The sequence below is a fragment of the Erythrolamprus reginae genome, chromosome 6 (assembly GCF_031021105.1).
Source record: "Erythrolamprus reginae isolate rEryReg1 chromosome 6, rEryReg1.hap1, whole genome shotgun sequence".
Lineage (NCBI taxonomy): Eukaryota > Metazoa > Chordata > Lepidosauria > Squamata > Dipsadidae > Erythrolamprus > Erythrolamprus reginae.
Genome location: NC_091955.1, coordinates 96,495,076 through 96,512,222, shown reverse-complemented (window position 1 = coordinate 96,512,222; position 17,147 = coordinate 96,495,076). Strand labels below are relative to the sequence as shown.

General features: G+C 45.8%; 1 protein-coding gene across 1 annotated transcript; it reads left to right on the top strand.

Moving 5' to 3' along the window:
* Positions 1–1,183: 1,183 nt before the first annotated feature.
* KLHDC10 (kelch domain containing 10) lies at positions 1,184–16,868 on the top strand. The gene is made up of 9 exons (XM_070754911.1): positions 1,184–1,566; positions 5,275–5,496; positions 8,427–8,581; positions 10,300–10,448; positions 11,221–11,305; positions 13,557–13,623; positions 14,262–14,309; positions 15,142–15,281; positions 16,387–16,868. Exons 1-9 carry the CDS (start codon positions 1,428–1,430, stop codon positions 16,594–16,596), a joined length of 1,215 nt encoding a protein of 404 aa, XP_070611012.1. The 5' UTR covers positions 1,184–1,427; the 3' UTR covers positions 16,597–16,868.
* Positions 16,869–17,147: the final 279 nt, after the last annotated feature.

The window sequence follows — 17,147 nt, the reverse complement described above, 5'->3', positions numbered from 1 at the left end:
TACATAAAAGAAAAAGACACATTTGTCAAGAATCAGGAGGTACAACAATTAATAATTGTCACAGGGTCAAATAAGAAATGAAACAATAATAAAAAATCTTAAGGATACAAGCAACAAGTTACAGTCATACAGTCGTAAGTTGGAGGAAATGGGTGATAGGAATGATGAGAAAAAACTAGTAGTAATAGTAGTGCAGACTTAGTAAATAGTTTGACACTGGTGAGGGAATTATTTGTTTGGCAGAGTGATGGCGTTCGGGAAAAACTGTTCTTGTGTCTAGTTGTCTTGGTGTGCAGGGCTCTGTAGCGACCTTTTGAGGGTAGGAGTTGAAGCAGTTTATGTCCAGGATGCGAGGGGTCAGAAAATATTTGCAGGCTATTTATTATTAGTTTTTTTTAATCTTTCCATTTTTTTCTATTTCAAGTCTGCCTTCCCAACTTGATTAGAATGAATGAGCTGGAAGGGACCCTGGAGGTCCTCTAGTCTAAAGCAGTGTTTCCCAACCTTAGCAACTTGAAGATATTTGGACTTCAACTCCCAGAATTCCCCAGCCAGCGAATGCTGGCTAGGGAATTCTGGGAGTTGAAGTCCAAATATTTTCAAGTTGCCAAGGTTGGGAAACACTGGTCTAGAGAACCTACATAATTTGAGATTGGTGGCTGTTCAGTCTATTCTTAAAAACCTGAATGAAGCCCATACAATTTCTGGTGGCAGGCTGTTCCACTGGTTCATTGTCCTCACTATTAGGAAGTTTTTCCTTAATTCCAGGTTGCTTCTCTCCTTAATTAGTTTCCGTCCATTGTTTCTTGTCCTGCTTTCTGGTGCTTTGGGTTTGGAGAATAGCTGGACCCCCCGATGCTGTCATGTCCACCTGTTGCCTTTCCATGGCGGTCATTACAATTCCCATCATCCCCAACCACTGGCTGCGGAAGACAAGACAGGACAAGGCTTCCAAAATCTGAAATGCAAACCCATTGCCCGATGATTTGAAAGGTCGCGGTGAATTAGCTACCGAATCTATTGAAAAATTGCCCGCAATGGAACTACAGCCCCCAGCAGTCCTTGCGAAGAGAGCTCTCGCGAGAGAGAATTCTTTCCTCTGGCCTCGATTGCTTCTGCCTGCCCTTCGTGGCGCCCGACGCAAAGGCCGCGAGAAGGGAAGGATCCGTGTCCTACTGCCGGGTCACGTGGTGCTGCCGGGCGGTCGAGGCGACCCAGGGCTCTCTATGGTCACCCGGCGGCCTTCCCTCCCCCATCGCGCGCCTTGCAACAAGCGCGCCTTTGATTGGCTGGTGCGGAGTTAGGGCGAAGCTGATTGGCCCGCCGGGGGAAACGCCGCTTTGTTTCGGTGCCTGAGGGGGGCTCCGCCGGTCGGCCGTTGAGGGGAACGCGGGGCGAGGCCAGGCCCGGGCCGGCGGGGGGGGAGCATGTCTGCGGCCGACGGAGAAGGCTGGGTCGGCAACGGGCAGCGCGGAGGGGGCAGCGGCGACGGGCCGACCGCTCAGGCCCCGTCCGGGGGGCTCCTCAATCGCTTCGTCCATCTCCCGCCCGGCCCTGGACGCGTCGGTGAGTGAGAGGCGGGCAGGCCCCGGCTGCGGGAAGGCCCTTCTGGCTCTGTTGGCTTCCTAGGCCGCGCACGACACCCCGGCGAGGTAGGCCGGCTGGGCGTGACCGGTCGTTCCTGGGGAGCGGGGATATCCGCCTCGGCCTCTGGACTTCGGTGGAGCCCCGTGAAGGCTGCTCAGGCGTCACGGAGGCGGAAAACAATGGGCGGCGGGGAGTGGAGTTTCCTTGGCCCAGGGCACTTTAGCTGGGAAGGACGCCCCCTGGAGGGGAGGCCGGGGGAGCGACTTGAATGCTTTTGGGGTGGAATTGGGACTGCAGGTCCTGCGGGTGGGATGGTTTACTTATTTTATTATTTATTATTTGTATTTATATGCCGTCCACTCCAAAAAGGACTTAGGGCGGTTCTCAGGAAGGGGAGGGGCGGTCGGTACGTTTTTAAGGTGAGGATTTGGATGGGGGGGCCACCAGGAAATGTATTTATGTACTTACGTACAGTATTTATTCAATTATTTATGCCACCCTTCTCCTTAGACCCAGGGCGGCTTACAATATGTTAGCAATAGGACATTTTAACAGAGCCCAGCCCTTTGCCCCCACAATCCAGGTTTTCATTTTACTCACCTTGGAAGGATGGAAGGCTGAGTTAACCTGGAGCTGGTCAGGATTGAACTGCTGGCAGTGGAGCAGAATAAGCCTGCAATCCTGCAGTCTAATCAATGCACTACCATTTCCTCCCTCCCTCCCTCCCTCCCTCCCTCTTTCTCCCTTCTTTAGCACTTAGCAATAGCACTTATCTACAGCTTCCTAGTGTTTTTACTGCCCTCTCTAAGCAGTTTCCAGAATCAGCCTCTTGCCCCCAACAATCCGGGTCCTCATTTGACCCACCTCGGAAGGATGGAAGGCTGAGTCGACCTTGAGCCAGTGATGAGATTTGAACTGCTGACCTGCAGATCTAGCAGTCAGCTTTAGTGGCCTGCAGTACTGCACTCTAACCACTGCACCACCTCCACTCAGAAATCCCTTGGGGGGAGAGATCCTGGGTGGTCTCTGAGCTTGGTGGCTTTTTTTCCCCCCAGGCATTTCTTGACCCAACTAGGGAATGCCATTGATGCTAGAAAGGGGGCGAGCTTTTTGAACGGGGGAGGAGAAGGAAGAGAAGAAAAAGGGGAGCAGAAAGAGCGGGAGGGATGTAGGGGTCCTTGTAGTTTGCTGAGCCTGATGGTTTTGTTGCAGACGTCTCACGACCCAAATAGGGAACATCATCAGTGTTAAAAGACAATGGGGTTTGTGGAGAGGAGGAAGAAGAGAAAGGAGAAGGAATAAAGGGGAGGGAGGAAGAAAAGAAGGAAGGACTGTGGGATCCTTGGTGCTCTCTGAGCCTGGTGGTTTTGTTGCAGACGTTTCATGACCTGACTAGGGAACATTATCAGTGTTAGAAGAGATGTGAAGAGGAAGGGGAGGAAGACAATTATAACTGTGGGGTCCTTCATGCTCTCTGAACTTGGTGGTTTTGTACAGACATTTCATGACCCAGCTAGGTAACTTCTTCAGTGCTAGAAGGGAGTGAGGTTTGTGGAGAGGAGGAGGAAGAAGAAGAGGAAGAGGATAATAGCAATAGCATTTAGACTTATATACCGTTTCACAGTGTTTTACAGCCCTCTCTAAGCAGTTTACAGAGAGTAAGCCTATTGCCCTCAACAGTCTGGGTCCTCATTTTACCGGCCCTGGAAGGATGAGTCAGCCTTGAGCCGAGATTTGATCTGCCACACTGTTGGCAGCCGGTGATCAGCAGAAGTAGCTTGCAGCAGTGCACTCTAACCACTGCACCACCGAGGCTCTACCTACTATGACATCCCTGATGTTCCCTGAGCTTGGTGGTTTTGTTACAAACATTTCTTGATCCAGCTAGATCAGTGTTTCCCAACCTTGGCAACTTGAAGATATTTGGACTTCAACTCCCAGAATTCCCCAGCCAGCAAATGGGAGTTAAAGTCCAGATATCTTCAAATTGCCAAGGTTGGAAAACACTGAGCTAGATAACCTCATCAGTGATAGAAGGGAATGGGGTTTGTAGAGAGGAGGAGGAGGAGGAGGAGAACAGATATAAGATCCTTAATGCTCCCTGAGCTTGCTGGTTTTGTTGCTGAGGTTTCATGAGCCGGCTAGATAACCTCATCCGTGCTGGAAGGGAATGGAGTAGAGAAGAAGGAGAAGAGGAGGAAGAAGAAAAGGAAGCGGAGTCGAAAGAGGAGAAGGATTGTGGGGTCCCTGGTGCCTCTCTGGTTTTCTTGCAGACGTTTCATGATCCACCTAGGTAACAACATCATGGCTAGAAGGGAGTTGGGTTTGCAATGGAGAGCAGGAGGACGACAACAACAACGATGGGTTTTTTTGCTGCCGTGCGAAGTTGTTGGTTTTTCTTACAGATGTTTCACGATCGAACTAGGTAACAACATCAGTGCTAGAAGGGAGTGAGTTCAGCTTTCTGTTTATGCTTCCAATGCAGACAAAGAAACAGTAAGCAGTGAAGGGACTTTCTAATGAAGGAACCCACAAGGTCACTCCCACCAAACATTGATGGAGCAAGCCACTTATACATAAAGTAACACACACATACCCTCTAACACTGATGAGGTTACCTCCATGGGTCATGACATGTTTGCAGGAACACAGTCAAGATCAGAGGGCACCAAAAAGTTCAAAGTTTTTCTCCCCACTCCAGAATCGGACCGAGAACTGAAGCTGTTACTTAGTTGGGTTATTAAACGTCAAGAAAATGACCACGCTCAGAGCTCCAAGGACCGCACAATCCTCCTCAACCTCACTCCCATCTAACACTGATGATGCTCCCCAGCTGAGGAAGACGTTCCAGTTAATTCATCACCAGCAGATCCCGGGCTCCATTCCTGGACCGGTACCGCTCCTCTCGTTATCCTTCCTCCCCCAGCTAGATATCAGTTACAGTCCTCCAGAGGTGCTTTCTGGTGCAGCATTGCAGATGTCTGTTGCAGTATAGCGTAATGTTAGAATAGGATTTATATCTGGACCTGTAGCATAAAAATACTCTGCTTACGCTGAATCTATTATAAGCCAGAATAGGACGGCACTAACTTGCCTAGTCTGTATTCCTGGTAATTACTGGTGAAGGGATACAAAAGGGCTCAATAAACATCTCACTGATAAACAAAGTTTACATCACTCCGGACAGGACATTATACAATCAAAGGGGGAGATTTACATTGCCTGAAGCATACACAAGACGAGAGGGCGATTAAGGAAGATTAGTTGTGATAAGGCAGAAGGCTTCAGAGAAATTAGGTGTGAGAAACATCTGCTCTGAGGAAGTGTTTCTAGGAAATTGTTTTGTGATATCTGTGGGAAAAGGAAGAACTCAAAGATATGTTTGAAGTTATGTTATTGGATGTTTGTGTATCACTTGACATGTATGTGTAATTATCCCCATTTCCTCATGTTCCCAAATAAAAAGAGGTACATGGCTCTATACTGTGTCACTTCACCCAGAGAGAGAATGTGTCCAAGTCTTCTTTCTAGGATTCACGTTCGTGAGTGATCCCACACGGCTGGGTTGCACTTAGTCCCATTGAAGACATTGTCTTCATTAGGGACTTTGACAGCATCCACAGATGTCATTGATTGGTGATTTTTGTCTCTTCTCACAATGACAAACGGGTCTTTATTCTGCTTTAGGCCACCGAGTGCCGCCAGCCAGAAGCGGCCACCGCTGCGTGGCAGACAATGCCAACCTCTATGTGTTTGGAGGGTACAATCCTGACTACGACGAATCTGGAGGGCCGGAGAACGAAGATTACCCCCTGTTCCGGGAACTCTGGCGATACAACTTTGCTACTGGCACCTGGCATCAGATGGGCACGGAGGGCTACATGCCTCGCGAGTTGGCATCCATGTCACGTAAGTGCCAGCGGGTGAATTACCGGTGAATAGCTCAATCAAAATTTTATCTCAAAATTGCTTAAAAGGGTTAAGAATAAAACCAAACACAATGGGGAAAACACAACAGGTTTAGAAAGGAAACACAAGTCAGGTATTCTTGATTGTTTCATTCTTGTGGTCCCTTCCTTACCCTTTTAAAATAATTTCATTATGTGTTTTCCTGTTTTGTGTTTGTTTTTATTGTACGCAGCCCACAATGTACAACTTGGTGATGGGTGGTGCGTAAATTAAATACCTTACATTAAACACAACATCCAGCATGTTTCACTATGCAAAAACTATATTAGAGTAGAAACATAGAAGATTGACGGCAGAGAAAGACCTCCTGGTCCATCTAGTCTGCGCTTATACTATTTCCTGTATTTTATTTTAAGATGGATATATGTTTATCCCAGGCATGTTTAAATTCAGTTACTGTGGATTTACCAACCACATCTGCTGGAAGTTTGTTCCAAGGATCTACTACTCTTTCAGTAAAATAATATTTTCTCATGTTGCTTTTGATCTTTCCCCCAACTAACCTCAGATTGTGTCCCCTTGTTCTTGTATTCACTTTCCTATTAAAAACACTTCCCTCCTGAACCTTATTTAACCCTTTAACACATTTAAATGTTTCGATCATGTCCCCCCTTTCCCTTCTGTCCTCCAGACTAGACAGATTGAGTTCATGAAGTCTTTCCTGATACGTTTGATGCTTAAGACCTTCCACCATTCTTGTACCCCATCTTTGGACCCGTTCAATTTTGTCAATATCTTTTCGTAGGTGAGGTCTCCAGAACTGAACACAGTATTCCAAAATCTCCCTCTTCCTGCTTGTGATACCTCTAGCTATGCAGCCAAGCATCTTACTTGCTTTCCCTGCCGCCTGACTGCACTGTTCACCCATTTTGAGACTGTCAGAAATCACTACCCCTAAATCCTTCTCTTCTGAAGTTTTTGCTAACACAGAACTGCCAATGCAATACTCAGATTGAGGATTCCTTTTCCCCAAACATTATGTGTTTTCCCGTTTTGTGTTTGTTTTTAATCTACGCAGCCCACAATGTACAACTTGGTGATGGCTGGTGCGTAAATTAAATACGTTACATTAAACACAACATCCAGCATGTTTCACTATGCAAAAACTATATTAGAGTAAGATTGAGCATGAAACTGTTATGTGAGGCTTGCTGTTGCAACGCCTCTATTCTTAACAATTCATTTAGTGACCATTCAAAGTTACAACACCACTGAAAAAAAGTTTTGACTGTTTATGACTGTTTTTCACATTTCTGACCATTGCAGCAGCCTCAGTGTCACGTGATCAAAATTGGCCACTGACTCTATATGACAGTCGAGTCACTTTTGCGACCTTCTGACAAGCAAAGTGTCAGGCCGAACCCATCGTTTCCAGTTGGAGACTTTGGCCAGCCACAAGTAGAATAGTACTGTGGAATTTGGGAGGGGTGATTACATGGTGGTGGTGGTGGAGATATTAGCCACAACAAATTCCTTTCAGAACATTCAAGGTCATCCTTTGTTCGGCACCAGCGGAAGTGCAGGGGAGGACCGTGGGCGTTGAGAGAGCCAGAGTGGCCCATGTGATGAACTTGTGGGGGTGAAGGATGAATCTTAACCTGGGTGCGGAACTGTAGGAAAAGTTAGTATCGGTTTGACCACAGCTCGTTTCCCACCTGGCTTCGTTAATAAATTGGAACTTGGCCTGGAAGAAGACCAAGGCTTAGACTCTGATTTATATAGCAGTAGCATTTAGATTTATATACCACTTCATAGTGCTTTACAATCCTCTCTAAGCGGTTTACAGAGAGTCAGCCTCTTGCCCCTTAAAATCTGGGTCCTCATTTTACCTCGGAAGGATGGAAGGCTGAGTTAACCTTGAGCCTGGTGAGATTCGATCTGCCAAACTGCTGGCAGCCGGTGATCAGCAGAAGAAGCTTGCAGTACTGCACTCTAACCACTGTTGGTTGAGGCCGGCAGGGTTCCCTTGGGTCCCATTTCCTGGGGGTCGAGGGAAAGGGAGGGTCTATAAAATGGTGGAAGGCCTTAAGCATAAAACGTATCAGGAAAGACTTAATGGACTCCATCTGTTTAGTCCAGAGGACAGGAGGGAAAGGGGGGACATGATAGAAACATTTAAATATGTTAAAAGGTTACATAAGGTTCAGGAGGGAAGTGTTTTCAATAGGGAAGTGAACACAAGAACAAGGGGGCACAATCTGAAGTTAGTTGGGGGGAAGATCAGAAGCAATAAGAGAAAATATTATTTTACTGAAAGAGTAGTAGATGCTTGGAACAAACTTCCAGCAGACGTGGTTAGTAAATCCACAGTAACTGAATTTAAACCTGCCTGGGATAAACATATATCCATCCTAAGATAAAATAGAGGAAATAGTATAAGGGCAGACTAGATGGACCGTGAGGTCTTTTTCTGCCGTCAATCTTCTAGGTTTCTCTATTTGTATGTCTTGCCTTTTCTTTCTGCTCAAGATCCCCATGGACAATTGGGGGGGCACTGTGGGACAGAGAATGCTGGACTCGATGGGCTTTGGCCCGATTCAGCCTGGCTCTTTTGACGTACTTAAGTTCAGTGCACCACTTCTTGGATGTTTATTGGTACGATGACACAAAGTCAATGGGGAAAAGAGCCGCGTTAATTGACAAGTGTAGCGATTTGCTTAACAAACATGGACAGAAAAGTCTTCCAAGTGGGCCAAAACTCCCTTCGTGTCTGTTTTGCTTACCAACAGGAGAGTTTGGCCCAGTTATGGTCGTAAACCAGGGACTAAACCTGCCTTTTTTGGCAACATTAGGGTATTTGCCTCTGGATCATTTTCCTTCCTGCTTGTCTTGTTCACAAAACCTCCCTGTTCCGTATCGTCTTTCCACAGTCGTGCTGCACGGCAACAACCTCTTGGTCTTTGGCGGCACCGGGATCCCCTTCGGGGAGAGCAACGGCAACGACGTCCACGTCTGCAACGTGAGGTACAAGCGCTGGGCCCTCTTCAATTGCCGAGGGAAGAAGCCGAACCGCATCTACGGACAGGTGAAAGGCAGCCAGGGGGTTGCTCAAGAAGCCCTCTGGACATCCCTTTATTGGTTAAACCTGGCTCTGCAGAGAGACTCTGGGCTGTTGACAATGAAATCAGAGATAATAACAACAGTAGTAACTGTGAGAGGAATCTTGGAGTCCTGGTGGACGACCATTTAAATATAACCATTTAAATAATCATTAACCATTTAGCCGCCCCGAGTCTACGGAGAGGGGCGGCATACAAATCTAATAAATAATAATAATAATAACAACAACAATAATAATAATAAAATATGAGCCAGCTGTGTGCAGCAGCTGCCAAAAAAGCCAACTCAGGTCTAGGCTGCATTAACAGAGGGATAGAATCAAGATCATGCGAAGTGTTAATACCACTTTACAAGGCCTTGGAAAGGCCCCACTGGGAATCCTGCATTCAGTTTTGATCGCTACAATGCAAAAAGGATGTGGAGACTCTAGAAAAAGTGCAGGGAAGAACAACAAAGATGATTAGGGGACTGGAGGCTAAAACATATGAAGAATGGTTGCAGGAAGTGGGCCTGGCTAGTTTGATGAGAAGAAGGACCAGAGGGGACGTGATAGCGGTGTTCCACTATCTCAGGGGTTGCCACAAAGAAGAGGGAGTCAACATCTTCTTAAAAACGTCCTGAGGGAGAAGAAAGAGTCAAGCTATTCTCCAAAGCACATGAGGGTAGAACAGGAAGCAATTTGTGGAGAGAAGCAACAAGGAGAGCAGCAACTTAGAACCAAGGAGAAATTTCCTGATAGTTAGAACAATTAATCAGTGGAACAGCTTGCATCCAGAAGTTAATGAACTCAATCTGGATAGTCTGGAGGACAGAAGGAAAAGGGGTGACATGATAGAAACATTTAAATGTATTAAAGGGTTCAATAAGGTCCAGGAGGGAAGTGTTTTTCATAGGAAAGTGAACACAAGAACAAGGGGACACAATCTGAAGTAAACTGGGGGAAAGATCAAAAGCAACATGAGAAAATATTATTTTACTGAAAGAGTAGTAGATCCTTGGAACAAACTTCCAGCAGACGTGGTTGGTAAATCCACAGGAACTGAATTTAAACATGCCTGGGATAAACATATATCCATCCTAAGATAAAATACAGAAAATAGTATAAGGGCAGACTAAATGGACCATGAGGTCTTTTTCTGCCATCAGACTTCTATGTTTCTAAGTTGTGAACGCTCCAACACTGGAAGTTTTTAAGAAGATGTTGACTCCCTCTTCTTTGTGGCAACCCCTGAGATATTGGAAGACTGCTATCATGTCTCCCTTGGTCCTTCTTTTCATTATACTAGCCATGCCCAGTTCCTGCAACCGTTCTTCGTATGTTTTAGCCTCCAGTCCCCTAATCATCTTTGTCGCTCTTCTCTTCACTTTTTCTAGAGTCTCAACATCGTTTTTGCATCGTGGCGACCAAAACTGAATGCAGGATTCCAAGCGTGGCCTTCCCGAGGCCTTATAAAGTGGTATTAACACTGTGTGATTTTGATTCTATGCCTCTGTTTGTATAACCAAGGCTTGGATTGGCTTTTTTGGCTGCTGCTGCACACGGCCGGCTCATGTTTAAGTGATTGTCCACCAGGACTCCAAGGTCCTTCTCACAGTTAACTGTCTTTGAGCCAGGTTTCCCCTGATGTAGCTTACATAAAATGCAGCATATTTTCACACGGCCTTTTCTTCTCTCCCTGTCAGGCCATGGCCATCATTAATGGGTGCTTGTACGTATTTGGAGGAACAACTGGCTATATCTACAGCACAGACTTGCATAAACTGGACCTCAACACCAGGGAATGGACGCAGCTCAAGCCAAACAGCCTCCACTGTGATATGCCGGAGGAAAGGTCAGTGAGGCCAAAATCCATGGTCTGAGGGTTCCTTTATGCTCAAAATGTCCCCTGGGAGAAACAAGACGGTGACTCTTCTTTTAAAAACATAGAAACATAGAAGATTGACGGCAGAAAAAGACCTCATGGTCCATCTAGTCTGCCCTTATGCCATTTACTGTATTTTATCTTAGGATCGATCTATGTTTATCCCAGGCATGTTTTAATTCAGTGGCTGTGGAATTACCCACCACATCTGCTGGAAGTTTGTTCCAAGCATCTACTATTGTTTTCAGTAAAAAAATATATTCTCACATTGCTTCTGATCTTTTCTCCCAACCTCAGATTGTGCCCCCTTGTTCTTGTGTCCACTTTCCTATTAAAAACACTTCCCTCCTGAACCTTATTTAACCCTTTCACATACTTAAATGTTTCAATCATGTCCCCCCTTTCCTTTCTGTCCTCCAGACTAGACAGATGGAGTTCATGAAGTCTTTCCTGATCAGTTTGATGCTTAAGACCTTCTGCCATTTTTGTAGCCCATCTTTGGACCCCTTCAATTTGATCCATCTCTTTTTGTAGCTGAGGTCCTCATCCAAAATACACCTCATTGTTGCCTGCCCCTACTCTTTCCATACACCTTCCCTGGAGTACATGGCAGACTGTCACCAAATGGTAGCAAAGCACAAGCAGGCGTTAAGGTGACACCTGCCAACCTTGAGCTACACATGTTCTCCTGTATTTGATCTATTTCATGTTATAAAATTCTAAAGCTGACTTGTCCTTTCAGATACAGACACGAAATCGCACACGACGGGCAGAGAATTTACATCTTGGGAGGTGGGACGTCTTGGACAGCCTACTCCTTGGACAAGGTGAACTGTTCAAAGGCCTTTTGTTGATATTGGTTTGTTGGCTGATTTGGATTTTTATAATAATAATTATTAGATAATAATTTATTAGATTTGTATGCCGCCCCCTACCCCCAACCACAGCCACCACCATCAATACGAATCAGCTGCCAAGGGTCCGAATTTTGACCGCCTGACCACGGGGACACTGCTAAAGTTTGAAAAATTGTTATGAGTGGCCCATATCCGGTTCAGCTGGTCACAGATTTCGAGGACCAGGAGATGGAGGAGTGCTGGCATTGCAGGCCATTGGTCTTGCCATCTGAGTCTGAGAGTGAAGGGGAATTGGAGACTGAGGAACCACCAGAGACTGTAGTGCCCCCAGTTATGGGACTTCATGAGTCAGAGGACGATGGGGAATCAGAGGAGGAGGGCCCCCTGTTAGATGCAAGAGTCAGGAGAACGTGGTCTATGTATGAATATCTGAAAATAAGGGGTTCTTGGCATTAATAGATCTCTGGGTCACTTGGCCACACCTTGCGAGTATATAAGGGACGTCCAAGGCAGTGGTTCTCAACCTTTCTAATGCCGTGACCCCTTAATATAGTTCCTCATGTTGTGGTGACCCCCAACTATAAGTCTAGCACAAATTCTTTCAAGAGCTTTAGGCTGATTGGCAGGAGGTCAGGGGGACACACCCACTGTAAACGACTGATTGGATTGTAAAAATATGTTCCGATACGCCAGAATAGAAGCTTTAGTTGCTAACACCATCGGAAATTTGTCTTTTCCCATGGTCTTAGGCGACCCCTGGGAAATGGTCATTTGATCCCCCAAAGGGGTCCCGACCCCAAAGTTGAGAACCACTGGTCTAAGGGGAAATGAGCATGGCAGACAACATTCCTCATCATGGATGCTGGACAATCGAAGCTGAGAGGACTTTCTGAGTTCGAGTCCTTTTCCTTCCTGCCTGTTTTAAGCTTTGCACATTTTTTACTGAAACATAAGCTGTTCAAGCTGCCATAAAAACTTCAAGGACTAAGATTTATAGCCCCCTCGCTCGCAGAGAGATGGTACCTGCATGAATTCCTTAAGCCAGTGGATTGCATTATTTGCTTTACCAATAGATTTTGTTTAGGATCAAAGCTTGAGTTGGCCTGTCTCTTTATCTCTGATTGGCGCCGGGCCCAGACAGAACAGAAAATGACCCTAAGTCATGTTTTTTTCCATTGCCGTCGTAACTTCGAACAGCCTCTAAATGAATGGTTGTGAACAGAGGGTACCTGTGAGAGGGTGGGTGTAATACAAAAGAGGATTAGCAGAGAAAGAGACAAGCTTGGTGGTCGAGAACAATACAGGTGTCGAAACGACAGCCAATGGCTCCAAAGCTGGCCCTCAACACAACACCCCAAGCGACGTCTTTAAAACGCCACGTGGAACAGGCACTATATAAACCCCATACATTGAACAACACACACACACACTTGGCTAACAATGGGGATGGCCCCGGCACGAATTTGAAAACCCAGAAACCTCTGGTCCTGGTGACCCACCCAGATTAGGGTCTGTGACAGTTTATTTATTTATTTATTTATTAGATTTGTATGCCGCCCCTCTCCGAAGACTCGGGGCGGCTAACAACAATATAAAAAGACAATGTAAACAAATCTAATATTAGAAATAATCTTAAAAACCCCAATTTAAAGAACCACTCATACATACAAGCATACCATGTATAAATTCTATAAGCCTAGGGGGAAGGGAAATTTCAATCCCCCCATGCCTGACGACAGGTGGGTTTTAAGGAGCTTGCGAAAGGCATGGGGGAATTGAAATTACCACAGCCAACTTGCTGCAGGACAAGAGTTACACCACGAGCCCCCAAACTTGGCAACTTTAAGACTTGTGGACTTCAGTTCCCAGAATTCTCCAGCCAGCTCGCCCCCCCACACTCCCCAGTACCACTCACATTTTAAACAATTAAGTAGAATGGATAAAGATGTCCCAGAATGAATTGGCTGCGGCGAGTTGGCTGTTCCCAGTTGCCCCATTCGGCTCAGATTGGATCCTGCAACCTTTTGACATCTGTCACAGTAATTTAGATTGCTAAATGTTAGATTTGTTACTATGTACTGTTTTTTTTACCATTGTTGTGAGCCGCCCCGAGTCTGCGGAGAGGGGCGGCATATAAATCCAATAAATCTAATATAATAATAATAATAATAATAATAATAATAATATATAATAACTGAATTGTGTTTTCCTCTTGATTAAGATTCACGCCTACAATCTGGAAACCAACACTTGGGAAGAAATCGCCACAAAGCCTCATAAAAAAGAAGGTAGGGGTCTTGCGATCTGGGTTTGTTGGCAGCGATGGGAGGGGGGGAGTGCGTTTTAATTTAATTTATTTGACTTATATGCGCCCCCAATCCTGTAAGATTCAGGGTAGTGAGTTTACAAGTTTTAATGACTTGTAAATCGTGCCACAGAGGGATTGTTCACAACCTTCGAGTGTTCATAATAATAATAATAATAATAACAACAACAGAGTTGGAAGAGACCTAATATTTCGCAATCTAAATTACAGTTTTAAGTCAAAAAATTCAAAAGAACCCCAATATATAAAAAACAAGCACACAACCGAATCATACCCAAAAACTACATGGGCAAGGGGGAGATGTTTCAGTTCCCCCATGCCTGACGGCAGAGGTGAGTTTTAAGGAGTTTCCGAAAGGCAAGGAGGGTGGGGGCAATCCTAATCCCTGGGGGGAGCTGGTTCCAGAGGGTCGGAGCCACCACAGATAAGGCTCTTCCCCTGGGCCCCATAGCTGATGTTTTAGAGCAGGGATATCGAATGTTAAGTCCTATGGACTTCAATTCCCAGAATTCTGGGACTTGAAGTCCACAAGTCATTAACGTTAAATCAGAGGAGCATCTTATGGACTGAATTACTGACATTCAGGCTTCTGACCCACAGATTATCCTGCAGCCCGAAGATGCCACAGCTGTGTACAGATAAAAAACGGTAAGAAATACTTTTAAGTTTGGACGGTTGGAACAACAGAATCTCCTGTTAGGGATGGGTGGAATTCTGACAGGGTTGCACTGCCTATTTTTAAAATTATTTGTTTATCCTGCCTTCAATCATTTTTTAAAAACAAATGTTGGTATGTCTTGGTATAGCTAGGCTATGCGACCTTTGACATACACTGAGCAGAGGATTTTAACAGAGTGCGGATGTGTGGTAAAGCCAAAGAAAAAGACACAGACTTAGTTATGCTTAATAAGTACTATTTATATATATACAAAACAGAAAACAATCCATAACAAGCACTTAGCCATCCAATGTAATAAGCACTAAGCAAACACACTCCCCCCCTCAAGGCAAAGCAAAAGCGAATGAGCGTTAAAGCATCATTGAGGGAAGGAGCACTGGCGCCCTCTTATGGCGAACCAGCCCAAAATATTTAAAGTGATAGTACAAGAGACTACAATAGGTAGTTTACAATGGCAAACCCTAACAACCATGTACCTTATACTAGCAATAAATAACTGAAGGCGGCAAACCTATTTAATCTTCCTCCTTTCCCCCCTAACCCCCCCCCAACCTGTGAGGTGGGTTGGGCTGAAAGAGAGGGACTGGCCCAAAGTTACCCCGCCATCTTTCATGTCTAAGGTGGGACTAGAACTCCCAATCTTGTGATTGGTCCACAGTTGCCCACCTGGCTTTCACGCCTACGGCAGGACTAAAATGCATTCTGTCTGGGGAATTTAACTTGCAAACGTTGTGGAAACACTAGCTAATGGGAGCAAAATAGCTTGAAACAGGGTAAACAAATCCTTCCCTCTTCTCTCAGATGTCTTTGTCTGCGGCGGATACAACGGAGAGGTGATTTTAGGCGACATCTGGAAACTGAACCTGCAGACGTTTCAGTGGGTGAAGCTCCCTGCGGTGATGCCCGAACCTGTTTATTTCCACTGTGCTGCTGTGACTCCGGTAAGAGGTTGCTTCCCACCTACCTGGTGACCTCTCTCGCCTAGTTAGATTTATTTTATTTATTTATTGGATTTCTATGCCGCCTCCCTCTGAGGACTCGGGATGGCTTTGTAACTGCTCAAAAAATAAAGGGAACACTTAAAAGACAGGATGGCTGTGAAATCAAACTGTCCACTTAGGTGAGATTTGAACTGCTGAACTGCAGCTAGCAATTAGCTGAAGGAGCCTGCAGGGCTGCACTCTAACCACTGGGCCACCCCGGCTCTCCCCCCAAAGAGAGCGTGAAGTCATTCCTCTCACAGCCAGTGCGGGTGGGGCAGGAGCCTTTGCAGCCCACCCAGTTTCCCCATTTCTTTAACATTAACATAGGGATTAGACTCAAGTTCATGTCAAGTGGTTAATACCACTTTATAAGGCCTTGGTCAGGCCACACTTGGAATGTTTGCACAATGCAAAAAGGACGTTGAGACTCTAGAAAGAGAGCAGAGAAGAGCAGCAAAGAGGATGAGGGGACTGGAGGCTAAAACATACGAAGAACGGTTGCAGGAACTGGGCCTGGCTAGTTTAATGAAAAGTAGGACCAGGGGAGACATGATAGCAGTCTTCCAATCTCTCAGGGGTGGCCACAAAGAAGAGGGAATCAACCTATTCTCCAAAGCATCTGAGGGTAGAAGAAGCAATGGGTGGAAACTAAACAAGGAGAGAAGCAACTTAGAACTAAGGAGAAAATTCCTGACAGAACAATTGATCAGTGGAATTCCTTGCCACCAGGAATGCCCTAACACTGGAAGTTTTTAAGCAAATGTTGGACAACCATCTGTCTGAAGTAGTGTGGGGTCTCCTGCCTAAGCAAGGGGTTGGACTAGAAGACCTCCAAGGTCCCAATTCTATTCTTCTCTATTCTCTTGGGGGGGGGGGGGTGCTACAGGCAAGGGGCTTAGAAGCTTTTCAAGACACCAACAAAGAATAGAATAAAATACTTATCCATCTTTTTTGCCAGTTAATATAATTCAGAGTTTTGTTGCTTGTAGCAAAATTTCCGCTTAGTCACATAAAAATCAAATTTTCTTCTTCTTCTTCTGCTGCTGCTGCTGCTGCTCCGCAGGCCGGCTGCATGTACGTCCACGGAGGCGTGGTGGACATTCACCGGAACAGACGGACTGGCTCCCTCTTTAAGATGTGGCTCGTGGTGCCCAGCCTGCTGGAACTCTGTTGGGAGAAGCTGCTGGTCTTCTTCCCTCACTTGGCCAAGCTCAGCCGGTCGCAGCTTCTGCACCTGGGACTGACGCAGGGGCTCATCGAACGCTTGAAATGAAAGGAAGGAAAAAACGTCCCGCAGGCCGGCGCGCTAATTTAAAGGAAAAAAAGGAAATTCTTCCCCTCCGGCTTTGCCCCTCTCGCCTCTCGTCCTCATCTCCTCCCATTATTTATGGTCCCGCAGAGAACGCCGCCATGGACAAGAAGCCTTACTCGCCAAGAACTCCGGATGCCTTTGCCCATCACATACATACTATATATATATATATATATAATTTTTTTTTCTATTCTGATTTGAGAATTTATTAAACTCTGTGCTTTTTTTTTTAATTTATGGAGACCTATAAATACATCATGAACGGAAAAAGCTGGTTGTGGCTGAGAATTTGTACAGGTAGTCCTCGATTTACAACCGTTCCATTCAGTGGCAGTTGGAAGTTGCAAATTAGCGTCGGATTTTAACTGTTGCAGTGTCCCCCCCTCTCAAAATTCGGATGCTCGGCAAATGGTTCCTATTTATGAGGGTGAGGGTGTCCCATTGGGGTCCCTTTTTTGCGACGTTCTGGCAAGCAAAAGTCCCTGGGGAAGCGACCACTCGCTTAACGACAT

What these genes read in the sequence shown, in the direction of transcription:
- KLHDC10 (XM_070754911.1), top strand. Translation starts at nt 1,428, where the DNA reads ATGTCTGCGGCCGACGGAGAAGGCTGGGTCGGCAACGGGCAGCGCGGA. An exon ending in CGAACCGCATCTACGGACAG is followed by an intron (nt 8,582 to 10,299) that starts GTGAAAGGCAGC and finishes TCTCCCTGTCAG; the next exon opens with GCCATGGCCATCATTAATGG. An exon ending in TGTGATATGCCGGAGGAAAG is followed by an intron (nt 10,449 to 11,220) that starts GTCAGTGAGGCC and finishes TTGTCCTTTCAG; the next exon opens with ATACAGACACGAAATCGCAC.